General features: G+C 45.1%; 1 protein-coding gene across 3 annotated transcripts in view; it reads left to right on the forward strand.

The window, feature by feature from the left end:
- AP2B1 (adaptor related protein complex 2 subunit beta 1) overlaps positions 1–20,873 on the forward strand; it is a 76,040-nt gene that overhangs the window by 6,326 nt on the left and 48,841 nt on the right. For all 3 annotated transcript variants that reach the window (XM_084218932.1, XM_084218934.1, XM_084218933.1), the window contains exons 4-9: positions 1,770–1,905; positions 2,739–2,984; positions 15,052–15,242; positions 17,152–17,373; positions 18,363–18,483; positions 20,559–20,654. In XM_084218932.1, the coding sequence (XP_084075058.1) occupies positions 1,770–1,905; positions 2,739–2,984; positions 15,052–15,242; positions 17,152–17,373; positions 18,363–18,483; positions 20,559–20,654 (1,012 nt within the window). The remainder of the gene's footprint in view (positions 1–1,769; positions 1,906–2,738; positions 2,985–15,051; positions 15,243–17,151; positions 17,374–18,362; positions 18,484–20,558; positions 20,655–20,873) is intronic.

Raw genomic sequence — 20,873 nt, forward strand, 5'->3', positions numbered from 1 at the left:
CAAACTCCTTGCTGTCACTGGAAGCAAGAGAAACAACTGTTTTCAGTATGGGTTTAGCTCAGTGCCAAGAGCTTTTTTTATTTAAAGCATACCCAGAATTCAGCCATTTTTTATGTCACTTTAGGTGATGTTTGCTTGCTGCTTGCTGTCCTGGGTTTTAGTGTTACAAAGATAATTCCAAGTTTTTTTTTAGCCTTATCTGGCACAGCATAAATTTAACCTGCATTTTAAAATGGCTGATGTTAAAATTGAACCTGTGTCTTACTGCAGCTGAAGGACACTGGCATTTACTGTCCCCAGTGCTGTTTTCTGAGAGAACCAGAAAAACCTGTTGGGATGAATGCTTTCTCCCTTTCTCCCTCCTGTTCCTGGAGCCCAGCAGAGTCAGTAATTCTCAATTCACAGCAGCCCGGTCTGTTGCCACAGAAATCAATATAAGCTTGCAAATTCAGCATCATGACTTCCTCATAGAAGGAAGAAACATGTAAACTGAAAGGGAAAAAAACCCTAATCTTTTCTGCCAGCAGCATTTACCCATCACCTTTAGATCCCCACAGCAAACCTGGGAGCTGCAGAATTTTTGTGTAACTTGCTGTGTTATTCTGCAGTGCTGTTTACAGATGGCTGCTTGACATTTGAGTCAAACCCAGCTTGTCAGTGTTTAAGCTTCTAATCACTCTGGACTTTGCTGGTCTGAAATTTGGTTCTTCATAAGTGTCCTGCATGACCAAAACGTTTAAAAGCAACATTTTTCCTCTTGTGGGTTCATTTCCAGGCCTGGCATGGTAAAATTTCCTTGTTTGGTGAACTCCCCAGTTAAAGCATATTTAGAAAATGGCATTAGTTTTCACCTCCTCCTATTTAAAGCTGTAGAAGAGATTAAATTATTATTCTAAAAGCCATTGCAAACTGCTTTGAAAGGGAAGGTTACCTTTCATTAAACAGCAGGGTGCTTAAAGTGACACTCCTTTTTTTCTGGCTTCCTTGATATTGTTACTATCCCCTGTGGATGCCATGCAACCTCTGGTTTTTGTTTTGTGGGTGGGAGTGTGGATGTGCTGGAGGGCAGGATTGCTCTGCAGGGGGATCTGGGCAGGCTGAGGCCAGAGTTGGGAGGCTCAGTGGTATGAGGTCAGGTCACAACAAGCCATGGAACACTCCAGGCATGGGGAGGAGCAGCTGGAAAGATGGAAAAGGACCAGGAGTGCTGGTCTGCTGTGGCTGAACATGAGCTACTGTGTGCCCAGCTGGCCAAAAGAGCCAATGGCACCTGGTCTGTATCAGGAACAGTGTGGCCAGCAGGAGCAGGGCAGTGATTGTCCCTCTGTGCTGGGCACTGGTGAGACCACACCTCAAATCCTGGGGTCAGTTTGGGGCCCCTCATGACAAGAAGAACATTGAGAGGCTGGGCTGGAGCACTGGTCTGATGGGGAGCAGCTGGCGGGGCTCAGTCTGGAGAAAAGGAGGCTCAAGGGGGATGTTCTCACTCTCTCAACTCCCTCACAGGAGGGTGGCAGCTGGGGTCAGTCCCTTTTCCCAGGTGACAAGTAACAGGATGAGAGGAAATAACCTCAAGTTGTGCCAGGGAGGTTCAGATGGGATTGAAACAGGCAGTGGTGGAGTCACCATCCCTGGGAGAGTTTTAGAAGGTGTTTAGATGTGGCACTTGGGGACTTGGTTGTGGCAGTGCTGGGGGAACTGCTGGCATTTCCTAACCTAAACAATTCTCTGATTCCATCCTTGCTTATCCTTGTGTTGTGTATCCACAGCTCTCTGTTCCCTGATGTTGTCAACTGCATGCAGACTGACAACCTGGAGCTGAAGAAGCTGGTCTACCTGTACCTGATGAACTATGCCAAAAGCCAGCCAGACATGGCCATCATGGCTGTCAACAGCTTTGTGAAGGTAACCTGCTCCCCTGGCACATCAGGAAAGGGGCCAGCACGGTGGCTGCCAGCACATCTTTGTCCATCAGCCTTTGGGAGCTTTACCTCTGCTTTGGGGCTGGGCTCATAAAGGAGGGTGCTGAATCCACTAGATCTGGGTCCCTTCTCTCAATTGTTCCTTCTGGTTACTGCAGAGGAGGTGACTTCAGCAGTCCTGTGAGTTGCTGTGAGTGAGTCTGCTCCAGGGAAAGCTGCTTCTGTTGTTTTATCAACTTCTGGTACTGGAAAACAGATTTTATCTGTTTCATCTTCCAGCCTTTGTAGTATCTGAGACATGGATATCAAACTTCCTGTTTGAATGTTCCAGCTGTGCTCTGTGTGGAAAACCTTTATCTCTGGTGAAACTGAGAGACAGTTCACTGGAAGAACAACAGCCTGATTGCTGGGTTGCCTTTAGTTCTGTTGTCAGGTTGCCTCTCCTTTTCTAGGAAATGTTATTCCAGTCCCATGTTGTGCAAGATAAAAGCCAACACTTAGAAGAAGTTTGAGACTCCTTGTAGAGTGTTATAAAATATAAGACACTGGGGAATGGGATTGAGTTCCAAGTTTCTTTTGTGATTCTTGAGGCAGAAGGAGGTGAGAAGACCTAAGCTGGGAGGTCTGCTCTTCTGGTCAGAGAGGATGTCCCTGTCTTCCTCTCTGGAAAGAATATTGTTTGTCTTTAAAGGGGCAGTCAGAGGAATTTGCTGGGTTCCAGCACTTAACATGCAATCAGAGAGATGCTGTTTATAAGTAAGAGCAGCCTGGCTGCAGGGAATCTGCTGGTGCAGCTGTGTTTGTGTTGTGGTGCAGGACTGCGAGGACCCGAACCCGCTGATCCGCGCCCTGGCCGTGCGCACCATGGGCTGCATCCGCGTGGACAAAATCACCGAGTACCTGTGCGAGCCCCTGCGCAAGTGCCTCAAGGATGAGGACCCCTACGTGAGGAAAACTGCAGCTGTCTGTGTGGCCAAGCTCCATGACATCAATGCCCAGATGGTGGAGGACCAAGGGTTCCTGGATTCCCTGCGGGATCTGATTGCAGACTCCAATCCCATGGTGAGGTGTTCCCAGCACGTTGCTTTATTGTAAATTCCCTTGGCAGGGAAGAACCATGCATCTGACTCCATGTTCTCAGAAGGCTGATTTATTACTTTATTATACTATATTATATTAAAGAATACTATACTATACTAAAGAATACAGAAAAGATACTGAATGCTAAAAAGATAATAATGAAAACTTGTGACTCTTTCCAGAGTCCCGACACAGCTTGGCCCTGATTGGCCAAAGAGTCAAAACAACTCACAGCAGAATCCAATGAAACAATCTCCAAACACATTCCACATGAGCAAAACACCGGAGAAGCAAATGAGATAAGAATTGTTTTTCTTTTCTCTGAGGCCTCTCACTGCCTTTCAGCTTCCTAGGAGAAAAATCCTGGGTGAAGGAATCATGTTCAGAGAATGTGAATGCCACATGCTTGAGTTTGTGTTGTTTGGAAATCACAAATGTGAAAGGTTCTGGGATGATTTTGGTTAGGGAAGACTTGTTGCCTCAGAAAACAGAGAGTATTTCTTCTCTTATTTGATCTGTTTGGGCTTTTGCCTGTTGTGAATGCTGCAGAAGTGTAACTTCCTGGCCAGGTGAGTCAGAAGAGCAAGAAATATGTGATGCTGCTGCCTTGGTGACAGCTTGTAGCTCTTGCTTTCCTGCAGGCTTTGGCTCTTCTTGAAATAAGAGTTTGGATGAATTAATTTGCTAATGCAGATAAATTCACTGGCTTGTAATGAGTGGAGAAAATCAATGCTAATGTTTTTAATAAAGTTAAATGGGTTGTCAGAGGAGAGGTGGAGATCATGACCAAGAATTTCACAGGAGTAAATTAACTACTAAATCAGCATTTAATTATGCTTGATGAAGGGTCCACTTCCAAGCCAGGTGTCTCCTGCTATTATTTTGTGACTAAAAGGTGGTGGCCAAGGAACTGAAGTGTCCCACTGCATCATCCTTTCATTTAATACTGTTTCCTGCTGGAATCCAGGGAGCATACCAATATCACCCTGACACTTAGCAGGGAAGAAAACTTCTGCAGCTCAGTTTAACTCAGAGTTTAAGAAGGTGACTGCTACTCTTTTAGCTCTTTTAGAGAATATTTCTCTAAGCAGAGGCCAATCTCACATTATTAGGTCAGGTTTAACAGCTCTTTCTGTGGTGCATGAGTCAAACCACTGAATTTCTGTCCTGTAGTCTTTGGGCACCTGAGATTAACCAAGTGCAGGTGATAGGGTGCCATCCCCTTTAGCAGGAGAGTGAAGGCTGCTGATTGCTCTTTGTAAGACTTTGTAGAGACAGTAAAACTCGAGGTGTCTGACTGTCACAGGCAGCAGTCTGAGTGGTAGTGTCTCTTAGGAGATACAGACACCTCTTTTCTCTGATATCCAGCTCTTTTACAACTTGTTCTTTTTATCTGCCTCCCTGATTTTTTTTTTCCTTATGCCAGGCTTCTGTGTGAATATTGATGACTACTTGAAGGTGCTTTCTTTGTCTAGGCAGCTCTGAGGCTGGTAGAGAAACACCTGCTGTTCCAATTCAGTGTGGAGGGTGTGCCTTGCAGCCTCTGAAGGGACTCGCTTGGGCTTCTTCAGTTCCACTTCAATGCTGGCCCTGGTGTTCAGCAGCTCCCAGGCAGCAGTGGAGGTCAGGGACAGAACCTCCTCTTCTCCCAGCATTGCTTCCAACTCTGATTTTGTTCTGATTGTAGCCACATGGATATGAGGTGAAGAGCACTGGCTGAAAAGATGTGCTACTTCAGGAGAAATAACAAGGTTTTGCTTGCCCTTTGTGCTTGTTGATCTCTGTGGGACTCGGTGGTTTGGTAAATGAGCTGTTGGCTGACAGGAGAGCACAGATATGTATTTAAAAAGTGCATTAAAGACTTAAATGAATGGTGAGAAGAGGAAAAATACCAAAGGCCAGTGTGTGTTCTATTTGCTAAATAAACCTCCAAAAGTAGCACAGGGCTTCCTAATAAAACATCAGGAAAACTCCTGAGCTCCTGGGTGGTAATGAGGGTGGGCTGGGACAGCTCTCCTGAAGCTGTGCAGGGTCACTGTACCTGCCTCGTGTTGTACTCACTGCTCCTTCCAAAACTGAGGATTCACAGCAGGAAAATGCAGTTTGGAGGAGTGGTGGTGATGAAGGAGAGGCCTGGGGTGTGGTTTCATGTCTGCAGGCTTTGAGAGGATTCTGTAGCTGGTGTTGTATGTACTGGTTTCTCAGGTTTTACTGTAGATGGGGAATAATATTGCTGCTTTTTAAGGGTGCATGGGGAGAGATTTTATCAAAGGCTTGATGCTCTTAGAGCTGCTGATTTAATACAATATTTAATCTGGTTACAAGTTTAGTAGGAAAGGAAAAGAAATTTTAGTACTTAGATCAACTAACCTTTTGGTTAAGTTGATCCTCTTTGAAATTCCTTCCTTTGTGGCACAGTGGCTCCCTCAAAAATACAGGAATTATCCACCCCTAATTAAGGTTCATCTTCCTGGTCAAACCATCCACCTCATTGCTTTCTCCAAGTGAAACTTCCTGCTGACCTTGAATTGTATTTGCCAAATAAGTTATATTTGTGTGCAAGTTGATATTTACTAAGGTATTTTTCCTTGGAATGCAGTCCTGCCTGGAAGGTCTTTTTAAGTAAAATGTGTGTATCAGTATTGGCCATCAAAAAGAAAATCTTGCTGGAAGGAATGGTACAGATGGATCTATTCTGATGGCCTATTCCTCTGTAAATGGTGCATCTCAATCATTGCAACCTGTTAGCCAAGCTCATTCATATTTATATTATAAATGTTTCTCCTCTTTTGATGGCTTGTGGAAATGGGCAACATTAGATACTTAATGAAGCAGAATTTTTAAGATGGGAAATCCACACTTGTTCTCTCCTCTGAGAAATGAGGATTTTGAGCAGGAGCTAAAAAAGGCTGCAGCTGAAAAATAGTCTTCAAGAAGGATTTTATTATGGCTTTGTAATTGGTTGCCTCTAGCACATGAGCAAGCTCTAAGCATTTTAGCTGGGTCTTGGTAGAGGAACATCTCCATCTGTGGCTCACTAATTGCCTCATAATTGTGCAGGGATCAGGGTGCATATTTCTCTGGGCTCAGATCACCTTCATCATAAGGATGTCTAAGTTGGAGGTGACCTTGTCAGAAACATTTTGGGTTTGTTCTCTTTTTTTTCCTTATATTTTTGGATTGATGGCATTATTCTGTGTTAATAAAGCACCAGCCTTTGGGGATGTTCAGGGCATTGAAGTCCTGTTGAGGTGCTGTAGGTGCACAGCCTGGGTTCTTTTCCCTTTATCTGTTTTGTTGTAAGGATGTTGCCTTAGCTCACATGAGGTGATTTACTGTGCAGGTGCAGCCCCTGGGTGAATTAATTCAAACTTATAATTGCAGAATATTGATATATATTGATAGGGATCCATCTGGTGAGGTGGGCTGGTGGCTTTTGGCATGACAGCAGAGTTCTCAGAGTTGTGTTGTGCAGGCCATGGCCTAAAACCCTTTACAAGGGCAGGGTTCAGTTGCCCTGCAGAAGTTTGATTGTGGAGAAGTCTTTAATCTCATTTTACAGATGTGCCTGTGGCTGCCCTTTGTTAGTTGGGATCCTGCTGAAGAGGATCCTTCCATAGAGGGGGAGCCTGCATTTCTTCCCAGAGCTGTCTTAAGGCAAATCCTTCTCTTTTCACCCTGCATTTCTGCACATGAAGCTCAGCAGAAGCTGGACTGGAGGAATATAAAGCTGGGGCCTGGCTGCCTTGGGCTGCTGCACTTGCTCAGCCCTCAGCACTTCTCTTGCTGGTAGCCTGGGTAAAATGCAACTCAGAAGCCTGTTCCCCCATAATCCTCATGTTCTAACAAAAATGTTGTTCCAAAATGGGATTTTTGTGCACTGTTACTGCAGAACACTGTTCACAGCCAGCAATAGGTCACGGTGAAGGGAGAGAGGTGGGAGGGTTTCACACTTACTGGTGGCCAGAGCTTCTCTGAAGTCATGGAAAAATCTTCTTTTGTTATTTTTTTCCTGCTGCTGTCTTATTCTGGCCTTGCAATGACTGCTCTTCCTTGGAGCATTGGAAGTGCTGAACCCAAGAGAGGGAGAGCAGACCACGAGATGGCAGCAGCTGAAAGCAGAACCAAAGCTGACTATCTTTAGACACTTTATTTTGTAACTACTTCCCTCCTGGTTTTTATCCCTTGGTTTTCTTCAGGAATGTAAATATTAGCAGAAAAACATGAGAGGAAATCCATCTAAAACCTTACTGGTCTTTTAACATTTGAATGTAACAACCTTTCTCTCCAAATATTTTCAATCCTTGACCTTCTAAGGTAATTTTTAACCCATGGAATAGATTCCCTGCCAATCTCTCTGTAATCTACATGGCTTAAGTTAACTATGTCACCTTCTCCCTGCTATTTTCTAGGTTTTTCCTGTTCAGTTTTTAATTCCTTCCTGTAGCATTTCTCCTTCCTCTTGCTGGGTCCAAGGTTTTTCAGGTGTGGCTGTTCTGTGTTTTTGTGGACTGTACAGACTTTGTGCTGTGTTTTACACCCTCTACATCACAATTTATTGTGAGAAACATTCTTGGGACTCAGCACAGAGTAAGCTGAGATCACATAACTGATTAGTAAATGCACCAAGTGTGGGGAGAATAATTAAACTCTTTTGCTGGGAGTTTTTTGCCTTTAGCATTAACCACTCTAAGAAGGGAATCTGAGATCTGACAGCTGGAGGGGATGAGGTCCAGCTTGATCTAATCCAAATTCCCTCCAGCAATATTGAGTTTCCACAGCTCACAGATGAGACTAAAAACCTGTAGAGACAAATCAGAGTGTTCTCCTGCTGTGCCTGCAAGGGATGAGGGTTCCTTCCCTGCCAGAACTTCAGTGGGTGTGTGGGAGCTTCCTGGATGACCCTATGGAGGAAGATGATCTTCCTTTTATTTTTCCTACTAGCTAGCAAGCAGAATGTCTCTGAGCTGGTGTCCTGAGGAATGAGCCTGTTTAGAAACAAAAGGAGCTTTTGCCTCCTGGGCCTTTCCTCTGCAGGAATTTTATCCTTCTCTTTCTATTAAAGCTGAGAAAAAACCCCTTGGTGAGAAACTGGTGATTCCCCTGAGTCCCAAAAGGATTTTGTGGGAGGCAGTCAGGGATGTGGGAATTGTCTTATCCAGCAGGGAGTGGAACACCACCTTCTCCCTGGGCACAGGAGGTCACTTGTTCCTCATGGGGACTCTCCCAGCCCTGTGTTTTCCCCCTGCAGCTGGTGATTTTTTTCTGGTGGGAGGAGTGAGCTGTCACTGCTGGATGAATTCATGATTCCTGCTCATGAAGAACTTGAAAATCCACTTCCCAGTGTGGACCTGAATATTGCTGGGAGATGTGGGCTCTGCAGCATCTCATCAGCCTGGGACTGCTCCAGGATACCCTTTCTGTCCTGTGGGCAAAAAAATATCCCTCTTCTTTTCAAACCAAGTACTGCAGATGCAGGCTGGGTCTTGAAGTCCTCCAACCATGTCTGAATTGGTCCTGTGTGTGGTTTGGGGTTTTTTTATGATGTTTGTGCTGCAAGTAGAGATAATATTTCCTTCTGGGAGACACTTGATGGCATTTGTGGGTGGAATTTCTTTTACCCAGTGATGGATATGTTGCAGTGAATGAGAACATGGCTTGGGGCTGTTGAAGAGTGGTAGTTGTGGCACTTTGGAGCTCTCTAATAGATGCTTGTGCTGTTTCCATGAGGCTGTCCAGAAGGAAAAGCAACACTTTTGGTAAACTATGCAGCCAAAAGCAGCAACAAACTGGGAGAGAGATGGGGAGAAGCTATGGAGGAGCCTGTCAGAAGAGTGGCTGTGTTCATGTGTGGTGAGATGCTAGAGAGAGGAAATGTGGGGCATTGCCTGGCAGTGCAGAAACCAGCTCTGTGTGTGGCAGCAGGCACAGCAAAGACTTAAAGTAGGGAGAAAGGGAGAGCTGCCCCCTGTGATGGTGGCACAGCTTCTGGTTTCACACTCTGACCCCCTTGTTCTGCTGCTGAAACCAGCTTTGGCTTTGGAATGAGCTCCTGCAGGGGAATCTCACTTACTGAGCAGGTAATTTTATCCTAAAGAGGTCTGAGGGAATTTCAAGCATGCATGTGTGACTTGGGTTTTTGTTTGGTTGGTTTTTGGTATGAAGGATACAGCTCTTGAGCATCTTTCCTCAAAGCTGAGCTTTTTCCCTGTGTTTCAGTACTGGCAGAGAGGTGTTTGGTAATTCTGAATTTCCATGGCTTCAGAGTTTGTCTTCCCAGATCCATCATTTATAAAGTTTAATTGACAAATTTATCCATCAGAGACTTGTCTCCTTCCAATTACAGCCACCAGTATGTGCCTAATTTCCAAAGTATTTAATCTTGCTGAACAGATCATTCCAGGATCTACCATCAATCAGTGTGCTGGGAATTTTGTTGACATGTGTCTACATGTTATTTTCCATTGGAACAGACACTTCTAGCCATTGACAAGTACCATTTGTCAGATAATGTTGTGGTTGTGATGTTTTGTAACTCTGCACCCCCCTTTTTAGGGCTCTGTAAGGAATTTGGTGCTTAGCTGGTCCTTTTTTCTCAGCTCAGATCAGAGACAGCCCGTTTGCCCCTGGATGGTGCCAGCGAGAACCTCTGCAAGGAAAATTGCAAAAAATAAAGCAAAACCTGTCTGATGTGTCTGGTAGGTGCCTGATCCAGACTGGGATCACACCACAGGGATTTCTGGAAGGAGAACAGGGAGTTGCAGACCCTCTGTATCTTCCTATGGAGTTTAATTTCCTGCACTGAGGGCTCAGCTCTGCCAAGGAGAAGCCCCTTGAGATGGAGCAGCTTCTTGCCCACCTACCACAAGAGTTTCAACAGCTGGGGGAAGCTTGTTTTCCTGCCTTACAGCTCACACATCCTGATTTTTGCAAGGATATGAGAGCAGGAGTGATGTTCCAGTCTGCCACAAAGTGCCATTTTTCTGCAGGGAAGTGCAGAAAAAAAAACCCAGTTAGGGCAAGCACACCGTGGGAAGTATAACACTTAACTTGCCTTCCATTGCCACCTCCATAAAAATTCAGCCCACTTGCAAAAAGCAAGCCAGGAGGTCTTCCCCACCCAGGCAGTTTTTGGGATGTGATCAGGAACTGGGAATTTATGAGTCTCCCAGAGCTTTATTTTATATCTATACATACAAACAAGCATTGACAGTGTGAGAGGCTCATGAGAGCTCTCTGACTTGCAGGGTTGAGCCATTTCTTAGAAACATTGCATCACAGAAGGGTTTGGGTTGGGGAGGACCTTAATGCTCAATTTGTTCCATCCCCTGCCATGGTTAGGGGCACTTTTCACTATCCCATATTGCTCCAAGCTCCATTCAGCACTTCCAGGGATGGGGCAGCCACAACTGCTCTGGGGAACCTGTGCCAGGGCTTCACCACCCTCACAGGGAAGAATTACTTTTGTAAAGTAAGAAATGTTAATGGTTCCTGGGCTAGGGAATGGTTCCTGTTTCTAGGGAAGCAAAGTAAGGAGGGCTTGGAAATGAAAGTGATGATGTGATGATGAAATGAGGATGAGGGGTCTTGTTCTCTGGAGAGCACCTGGTAGGGACATTCTGGCCACACAGTGTGCTCATAAAAATGAGTGGCTCTGTGAGACTGCTCTGAATCTCCCACCTGGGAGCCTGTGCTTGATGGCACTGATGTACCCTGCCAGCCCAGAGTGCTCTCTGAAATGTCAGCACCTCTGCACTCTCAGAATCATCTCCTCCAGCCTGGCTCCCTTGAGGGAAGGAGCCTCCAGCTGTGGATGGAGCGCTGCCTTCCCTCAGCCTTCTCTGAGCCCCTTCATTTTTCCTCCTTTTCTTCATTTCTGCTTCACTTTAGCAGCATGGCGAGCCAGAGGTTCCTGTTTCAAGCAGCAGAACATTGTATTTCATTAGCTCCATTACACACTTGGTTTAATTTCCAATTAGCTTGGGATGCTGGGGAAATAATCTGATTGCTTTGACTGGTTGGCGTTCTGGATGTGCCGAGCTTCCCTCCTGTCCCCCCAGCCCCTGCAAAGCTTTTCTGTGTGGGCTGCCAGGCAGACATGCAGGTTTTCAGCCACCCCCTTCCCTCCCTGGTGCTGTTTGATGCCATTTGCTCTGAGCTGAAGGTTTGAGCTGCCAGAAGGAATCACTTGGAAATCACAGTGCTCCTACCTCTGCAGCTTCCCTCGAGGTCGGGTCTGGTCTGCCTGGCTGCAGAGGGAGTTTGTCTGGAGGTGGCTTTAAAACTGTTGGGTTCTTCTTAAAGCTGTGATGTAGATTTAAGTGTAGAGGTTTGGGCTTGGTTTCTTTTTTTTTTATTTTTTAAAAAGAGCCTGAGAGGTTTTGATTATCCTCGTCCCAATCATGCTTCTCCAAGAACCTAAATTTATTGGGTAATTCCAATAAAGTCCTCCAAATTTTTCAGTAAATTCCAATTAATTTCCTCCAATAAATTCCTCCAAATTTGTCAATAAATTCCAATAGATTCCTCCAAATTTGTCAAAATTCCTCCAGCCAAAAGGAGGTTTATTGTCATTCAGCTCATCTGTGTTCCAAAGGGATGTTGCTGTGGCTGCATTTGAATAATGTCATTGTGTACCCAGGGTAAACTGATTTACATCAGCAAGCCAGGGACCTGTTATTGTTATTAATTATTATTAATTCTTCAATCTGCTCTGCATTTTTATTTTCTGGGGGATTTTTAGGCAGATCATAATTTGGTAGCTCTTAGCTTAAAGTTGATATTCTTAATTGTGAGTCAAATGGGCATTTTCCAATGGAGTTAACTTGGAATTTTAAAAGCTTTTTCTGTTCATTAGCTGTTTATGCTTACATATCTGTGACTGCTGGGTTGACTTCTGCTTTTTTATTATTTTTGAGAACTCAAGACTTCACAGCTGTTAATTTTATGTACTTTAAGTCTGCCTCTTCCAGGCTATGGGATAAACTGGTTGGTTTCTCATCGAAATAAACATGGGACATGTTTTGAAAAGCAGAGAACACTTTGTTTGCTGGTAAATCTTTAGCTTACTTTTATATCCCCCAGCAATTCTATCATTTTTTATTTTAAAGAGAAAATAACTTCTTGTAACTTACCACTTTGTTCTTGCAGTTTAATGTAGTTGGGCTTCCTGATGTTGTGTTGCTGTGTTCAGGAAGAAGCGTTAACCCAGCTGAAGACTTAAGGTTCAGCTTTGATGTTGGAGATTTTTTAAATTTGTTTTTTGGCCAAAAACCATCTTACTGAATATTTCCAGTGGCACTTCCATGAGTGCCAAAGCACCCAGTAGATTAGCAGGTGATGTAACATCAGAATTGGTACTGAGTGGTTCTTTATGGACTTCTTCCATGCCTGAGTGAGAGCCCTTAGTGGGGGATGCTGCAGTCCTTGACCTGAGCTCTCACTTGGTGGGAGCAGTTGGCAGAGCAGGAGCTGTGTGCTGGAATTGTGCAGGGCTGCTCTGTGTTCCTGTTGCTGCCTGAGGCAGTGGCAGTGCCAGGGACGAGGTGAGGCTGTGTGCTCCAGCCAGTGTTTGTGTTGGACTGGTTCCTGAGAGCTGTTTGCCTTTCAGCTGTGCTGGGGCTGTGTGAAAAGCCTTGAAGATGCTGATTGTTTTTGCTGGCATAGCCACAACACCATAACACATCAATATGTTCAGTGCAAATAACCAGCAAGTCCTTTTTTTAATAAATATTGTTTGAAGTTTGCATTCATTCCCCACCCTTTCCCTTATCCCCTTTACTTCAGTTATCTCCTTGTCACTGGTGCTGAGGTGGAGGTGAGGACCAGCTTTAATTGTGGACTGTGGATTGTAGATCCCAGCTCCTCTGGCAGGACTAAGCTGCCACCAGATGTTTCACAACCCCTCCCAGTCCTTTTTCTGACACTCAAGGAGACCACAGCCCATGTCCCAAAGCCCACCTGGCCTCCTGCCACTTCCTCATGGATGCTTTGGATGGAATTATGAGTGGATTGCCATGTGCTGTCCCATCCTCAGCTTTGAACTGGATAGGGACCCAAAAGATGCTGAGAGGAAAATCTCATTCTCACTTTGGTCTCTGGGTTGGAGCTGCTGCTCTCCACCCGTGGGAGCAGCAATTCTGTGCATCCTTTGCCCATGACACACACAGGGATAGACTCCATGGACCCTGCAAGGAAGGAAAGAGAAGCACAGGGTTTAGAATATCCTGGAAGTGCTCAAAAATATCTGAATATGGCACTTGGGGATGTGATTCATTGGTGGGCTTGGCCGTACTGGCTTAATGGTTGGACTCAATTATTTTGGAGCTCTTCTGCAGTCTCAGTTCTATTCTAAAAATCTCTATTAGTTACTAATTTATCTATTACTGCAACAGAGTGCCTGGCAGTGTGAGTGCAGTTGCCAGAGCTCCTGTCCCTCTGTATGACTGACAGGTCCCTTTCTCTGGTGCTTTGGCTATGTAAATTTTTTTTGTCAATTCAAATTTTTTTTCCCAAAGTACTGTCATTTTATAAGTACTTTTTCATAAGGGTTTTGAACTTTTCAGTGGCTTTTATGATTTGTCTTCACTGGTAACTTCAAAAATACAATGATATTAAAAACCTTTTATTTCAGTTTTATGCTGTGTCACATTAACCATTCAGGAATTAGGCAAATTAAATAATGAGGAGGATAAGCAGCCTATCTTAATAAGTTCCTCATTAAAACAGTACAAGAAGACAGCAGCACTGATTGCTAATGATTTTGGTGACAGAAGGCTCATTCAACTAATGAAATTCATAAAATCTTGGATCAGAATCCTATCTCTGACCTCTAGGTGTGAAATGCAGAACAATCAACATTACTGTGCCTGTGCAATGACTTTGGAATATATTGGTTTAATGACAAGCAGGGATGGGAACAAAGCAGGGAAAGTTCTGGTTGTGCTGTTCTTGTTTTCATTGTACTGCATCTTTAGCCATCCAGCATCTTTAGCCATCCAGACAATCAGATGATTTTAGATAAGATGTTTCTTTGCCTTAATCTCATAGAAAATAACACTATAAATCTTCATTTGAGCAGATATTTATTGGGAGTTGGGCTGGACATGATGTACATTGTAAAATGTCCTGAAAATACCTTTTCATAAGGGATTTCAGTTTTCTGTGTCCAACTCAGCTTAAATCCCTTTTCATGTTAGTTAAACAAATAAGACTTTAGTCTTATCTGCAAATTTTCTATCTTGTCTCTATATTCTGCAGTTTTTCTATTTTTAAAAAATCTTCCCATGGAGTCTGTTGGAATAACTGTTGAATTTGAGTGTGGAATTAGAAATTTCTGCTGCACTCCCACTTCTGTTTGTGTCAATCTGGACCCTGGACCTCCTCTCTGTGCTTCATTTCATCTGTGCTTAGAAAAGAGAAGACCTTATATAGTCCTAAATGCAGCAGGAATATTTTCAGGGATGAGTTGTGCTGGAGTGCTTGCTTTACCGTGGTTCCATAAAGCAAAAGGATGTTCTGGAGACTGAAATTGAAATATGGCTTATTAAAAATTTAGCAGGAGTTGCCCATTTTAGAGAAATGGTTTGTTTGCTCTCAAACTGTGTGACCTGCCAGTGCTGCTGCAGAGCTGGAGGCTGCCAGGCACCTGCCAGTTCATTTCTGGATCACTGCTAAGCCATGTGCCATGAGGAAATTGGGCAAGAGGCACACATTCCTGAATAAATAGGGCAGCTGGAGGTTTGGGCACCCTGACTGCAAAGCTGAGCATCCCCTGGAACTGGGGGAGGATGTGGAGCCTGCAGGGTGGTGCTGTTCCCTGTGGGTGCCACAAAGTCTCTCGTGGTGTCCTTGTCCTGGCTTCCTGTTCCTCCCAGCGAAGCTTTGGGCTCTGCAGGTCGGTTGTGAGGTTGTGCTGCATCCCAGAAGGCTCAGCTCACTGCAGTGGCAGCTGACAGAGCTCCAGTTTGCTCCCTGTGTGTCCCCAGCCCTGGATCAATCCCTGCCCAGCCCCTCCTGCTCTGCTAACAAGGAGCTCTTCTCCCCCCAGGTGGTAGCGAACGCCGTGGCCGCCCTGTCAGAGATCAGTGAGTCCCACCCCAACAGCAACCTGCTGGATCTGAACCCTCAGAACATCAACAAGCTGCTGACAGCCTTGAATGAGTGCACAGAGTGGGGGCAGATCTTCATCCTGGACTGTCTGTCCAACTACAACCCCAAGGATGACCGGGAAGCTCAGAGGTGCGGTGGCTTTTGGTGGCACTTGGGGGCTGCTGGTGGCACTTGGGGGGTGGTACAGCTCTGAAAGGACTTCTGCTAACAGGGCACTGTGGCAGCACAAATAAGACTTGATAAACTAGATGTAAAAGTAAAGCTACTTTTGGTAGCTGGGCTGATGCTGGAAACCTGCCCCTTCCCTCTGCAGAACCATTTTCTCTGTTTATCTTTTTTGACTTTTTTTTAAAAGGCTGGTTCTTGTGGGGACTGGCACTACTAAGAAGGGATCAGCTCAAGACCAAACCTGTAACAGTGGAAACAGTGTTTGGAGGATTTTCTGCTTTAAAGCAGAGCTTTCCTATTTGATTTTGCTGCTTTGAGAGGCAAGAAGCCATTATAGGTTTGTGGGTTTTCAAAATACTGCAGGTCTGGAATATTTTCCAACTGAAAACTAGTCTGTGATATGATAGAAGTGAAAATTTCTTTCTTATTGTTCCAAATTCACCTTTGCACTTTTACCTTTAACTGCAATGACTAAAGCTAAAAAGAAATACTTTAGGGTTTGGGTAGTGGGCTGTTAGTTTGTGCACTTCAAGCCTCTTCCTTATCTGTCTCCAGAATCACAAAAAGCCAGATTGTGTTCCCAAGAAAACAAGGATTCAGCCAGAAAAGTAACTTGGAACAGGGAGACTCTGAGATGATGTATTTAATGCAGCTGATGTGGGGATGGAGGGGGAGGAAGGATCACAAGCCCACGTACAGGATCCTGGCCAGACCAGTTGGAATTTGATGGGTTTCTTCATTGACTCTTTTTTTGATGCACTGTTTCTAAGAAGCCTCCCAGTTGTCTTGCTGGGTTGTTTTTTTTTTCCCCTTTGTGTTCTGTTTCTGTGCCAGAAACAGCTCTTAATGAGTGCTAGGAACCTGCAGAGATCTCCAGGGTGTGAGCCTGGCGTTATCCCAGCTCTGTCAGAGGGACCACTGGTCTGAGCACTTGTGAACATGTCCCAATTCCTCAGCTGCAATTTCTCTGAAGAGTGATTTATCCTTTTGCTCCTTTGTGTGGAGTTTATTTCCTGGAGGCAGATAGCACTGGGAAAACCACCCTCCTTTCCAGCAAAATGTCACTCCCCTGTGCATGGGGAAACTGAGGCATGGAGAGAGGAAGCAGCTGGGGCATGCAGGTGACTTTGGGCAGAGGCAGCTGGGGGTGCCCCAACCCTGACTTGGATTTCTCTGCTCTTCACTGAGCTGTGCTGCTTCCCTTCCAGCATGGCTCAAAGCAAATCTTGCAGGGAAGGAAACTTCAGGAGGCACAGATGGGAATGAGATTGTTCTGGGTTAGCAACATGCAGGAGGGAGTGGGAAGAAACTTGACAGATGCTTTAAGAAAGACCATATGAACCCAAACTTCCTTTCTTTTTGGGATGGGCTGTTTAGGATGCAGTTGATTACAGGATCCATTATGGCAAGTGGGATTTGGGAGGATATTTAGGTCACTCTTCTTGTGTATTCAGAGGAACAGAAATCTTTTTCTGTTGAAATGACAGCAACCCCCCCAAGCAAACCCGAAGCATGTATCACTTCTGAATGGTTATATGGAGGCTAAAGTGTTTTTCCAGTAGCTGTTTTTGTTAAAGTTATGTTTGTAAGTGACAGACAAGATCACACAAATAGAAAATACCACCAGGAAAAAGCAGGAAGTGTGGAATTGTTCCTGAGCTGACTGTGGCAGGAGAGAAACTTGAAGCTGTGAGAGAAGTCCCTGTTTGTTTCCTGCTGCATTCAGGAGAACAGGACTTTGCCCATTCATTGTGAGCAAAACCAAATCCAAGCAGTGTCTGAGAAGCTATGTGCCATCTCCTAAATTCAGATTTTAATTATGTGGCACCTTGAAATCCATTTGAACCCTTTCTTGTGCCTCTGTCCCCAGCATCTGTGAGCGGGTGACCCCCCGGCTGTCTCATGCCAACTCAGCAGTGGTGCTGTCAGCAGTGAAGGTCCTGATGAAGTTCCTGGAGCTCCTTCCCAAGGACTCTGATTATTACAACATGCTGCTGAAGAAACTTGCCCCTCCTCTGGTGACCCTGCTGTCTGGAGAGCCTGAAGTTCAGTATGTTGCCCTGAGGAACATCAACTTGATTGTGCAGAAGAGGTAAAGGCTCAGGGGGTTTAATTCCTGTGTTGTCAAAGGCCATCTGGTTATCTCAGATCTCCAGATACTGCCACATGCACAGAATTTCTTTTAATCCAGGCTCAGATCCCTTGAGAGCCAGGTTAAACAGTCTCATGACTCTGGTAGCCTGAACTAATTTCCTTTACAGCATACTTGTGCTACCAGCTTCATGCAGTATTTCTTTTTCTGCCTCTCTTCACCTTCTCTTTATGAGTAGTCAGAATTGGCCTCTATAAATCAAAATGGCAAATAGGAACAGTTCACAGTGACCTGCAGGATCTCACTGTGCCTGTGTTACTCTGCTCAGCCCAGAGCCACCAGGCTGGTGACATCCTGGTGCACAGTGGGTTGGGGTTTTTCCCACCACTTTGCTCCCATGTTCATGTTTTACTGCTGCTGATCCTTGCTGGAAAGGTGAAATAGCTTGGATAGCTCTTTGTGATTATATTAGAGCAGAGTTACTGTGCACTGGCATCTTGAAGTGAAAGTGGAAATGGATTTGTAGGTTTTGCATTAAGATAAGGATGCTGTTCTTTCACTGAAAATATTGTTGTTCACTGCCTGCTCAAATAGAGAAGATAGAGATGTGGCTGTAGAAAGTCTTGAATGATGCATTTTTGTATCTAAATAATCTTTTTGACAGACTTCTTTCTTCAAATTAGTGTGTGCACATCCTAGGCATAAAATGAGAGTCAGAGATATGTTTGGGTTGAAAGGGACCTTAAAGATAATCCAGTTCCAGCTTCCTCTGCAGGTTTCACATTCCAAATTACTGAGAGCCCTGTCCAGCCTGGTCTTGAACACTTCCAGGGATGGGGAGTCCATGACCTCCCTGGTCAACCAGGGCAAAATGACACCATTCTGTTTCTCAGTGGATATTTGGGGAGATTTCTAAAGAAAAGATGCCTATTGTTAAAATAGTTTGTTTTTTTTACCACTCTTGAGTGACAATATTATGTTCCCTGCAGGCCTGAAATCCTGAAGCAGGAGATCAAAGTGTTCTTTGTGAAATACAACGACCCCATCTATGTCAAACTGGAGAAACTGGACATCATGATCCGCCTGGCCTCCCAAGCAAACATTGCCCAGGTCAGCTGGGGCACTCCTGCTGTGCTCTGGGAGGGGAAAACCCTGCCCTGCTCCTTGTGTGAGGGTGTTTGCAGCTACTCCTGGAGTTAGCATCACCTTTAGGCATGGCTGTGCCTGGTGGAGCGCTCTGTGAGTTCTTTAATGCTGGAGTTTCCCCCAGAATTTAAATGTTAATAGTGTGGCATGGATGCATCGTGACCGTGAGGTGGATCTTGTTTCACTGATGACAATTCCAGGAGGAGAACTCATGGATCCTGTCAAATGAGTCACTGCCAGTGCTGAGGTTGGAATGAGAGACTTGTTTCAAGTGAGAGGGGTGTGCCTGTAAGGGAGGCATTCAGAAAGGCTAAACATTATTCAAGTGTGAATTTCAAGTTAGTGAAATTGTTCTAACGCTTGCACAGGCACTCTTCAGAGCTAAAAAAATCCTGCTTTTGCTTAACTTGCTTCCAGAATGGGAATAGCAGAAAGCTGAACTGAATTGAGATTCACTTTGCAGTGTAGATTCTTCTTGTATTTGATGTTGGTTTAATGCAGATCCCTTCCTTGGAGGAGGTGTTCTTGTGTGCCCCCCTGGCCATGAGGCCTAACACTAATGCAGAATGATTAATGCCTCTGGTTAGTGCTATTATTGTCCTATCCTAATTGTCACAGAACAATTTCATTTCATGTGACATTTTCAGGCAGCTCCTTCAGCTCTCTCCTGATGGTTTTTGGAGCTGAGGAAGGTAATTCATGCCCTTTTTGTGCTGGGGGCATGGAAAATATTTTTTAAATCAGTTTCTATGTGAACATATTCAGAATTTTCTCTTTACTGTTGGTAGGCTCCACAGCAATTTGAATTTATAATGTTCCAATAATATGGGCTGTTTGCATGAAAGCCAGTGGTGTCTGGAGGGCAGTCTGAGATCTGCAGACTAATGAATGAATCTCTCCAGCTTCTGAGGAGGCATTCATAAAACAGCACAAGCCTTAGCAGGAATGTGTCCTGGAATGAGACCTGGGAGCAGCTTCCACCCACATCCTCCTGTGCTGCTGGTGGAGATTCTTCATCCCTGTGCCCATCCTGGACCAGGGCACCAGGATGGTTCCAGCCCAGGCCTTGGGCAGTGTTTGGGAAGCATCAGCTGCTAAAGGCAGGTGCTCCAAGTGCTGTGCAATGTAGATCATCCAAGGAAATAATAAAACTTCAAAACACAGATGTCCTGTCTCCTCCTTGCAGATTTATCTGTCTGCAGTCTGGCCCTTCATGGCCTCTTTATCTTGTCATTCTTCTGAGCAATTTGCTTGGATGAGAGATTTTTCAAAGGACTGTCTGGCTTTGTGCTGCTCCCCTCTCCCTCACCATCTATTTGTGACATCACGATTAAATCCCTGATGTCATGTTTGGCATGAGAAACTGAAATAAATTGAGCTTTTGAGGGAATATAAATTACATATGGTCTTTTCTTGAAATAATTTTTTGTAAGCTAAGTGATTTAAGACAAAGCTTTTTAGTTAAAGGTCTGTAAGATCCCAGCAGATCCTGGGTTTAGCCCTTCATCGGTTTCCATTAGCAAAACACTGAGACAAAATAATAAATCTTAGTTTTACAGGGGGAAGTATCTTCATGCTATTATTAATCTGTGTATAGATGTTCCAGGGTGTCCTCAGATCTCCTCTGCATCTTCTGTTTGGATTCACCAGGGATCCAAAGGTTCATCTCAGCACAGAAAAGGAGAGATCAAAAATGGTTATTGCCGAGAGCTTTGCACGCAGCGAATGTCTTTTCAGTGTAGGAAGGAACAGAAACCTTTAAGTTTGGTAGGGCTGATTTTTCTTCAGCCCTTGTTCAGAAGGATTGAAAATAATCAAGACCAGGCCACCTTTTGACTTTGTCCAGCCTACACCAAGTGTAACCCACACCAGTTTGGATTAGACACACCCGTGAGCCGATGGCAGAGTTTGGCTGGATGTGTGTGCTAACTGTGAAAGGATATCCTGCTCATCTTCTGGTGCCCAAGCAGCATCACCTAGGAGGGTGAGCTGCTCTCTGAGTGTCCCCAGGGGCTGACATTGGTGTGCTGTCCCCACAGGTCCTGGCAGAGCTCAAGGAATACGCCACCGAGGTGGACGTGGACTTTGTGCGCAAGGCCGTGCGCGCCATCGGCCGCTGTGCCATCAAGGTGGAGGCAAGTATCTCACCCTGGGGCTTCTCTGTGCTTCCCTGTCTTCAGAAGCAATGCTGGCCTTTGCCACCTCATTTCTGTGGTGCTGCAGTTTCAGTGGTGGCCCTCGAGGGGTCTGGATGCACCCTGGTTCTGGGCAGAGCAGCCCTGAGCAGGTGTGAGCTGTGAGGATGTCGTGGGAGGGGGGTGCTCCTCTCATCTTGCAGGCAGAGCAAGGCAGAT

Source organism: Fringilla coelebs (genome assembly GCF_963513975.1).
Source record: "Fringilla coelebs genome assembly, chromosome: 20".
NCBI classification, from domain to species: Eukaryota; Metazoa; Chordata; class Aves; order Passeriformes; family Fringillidae; genus Fringilla; species Fringilla coelebs.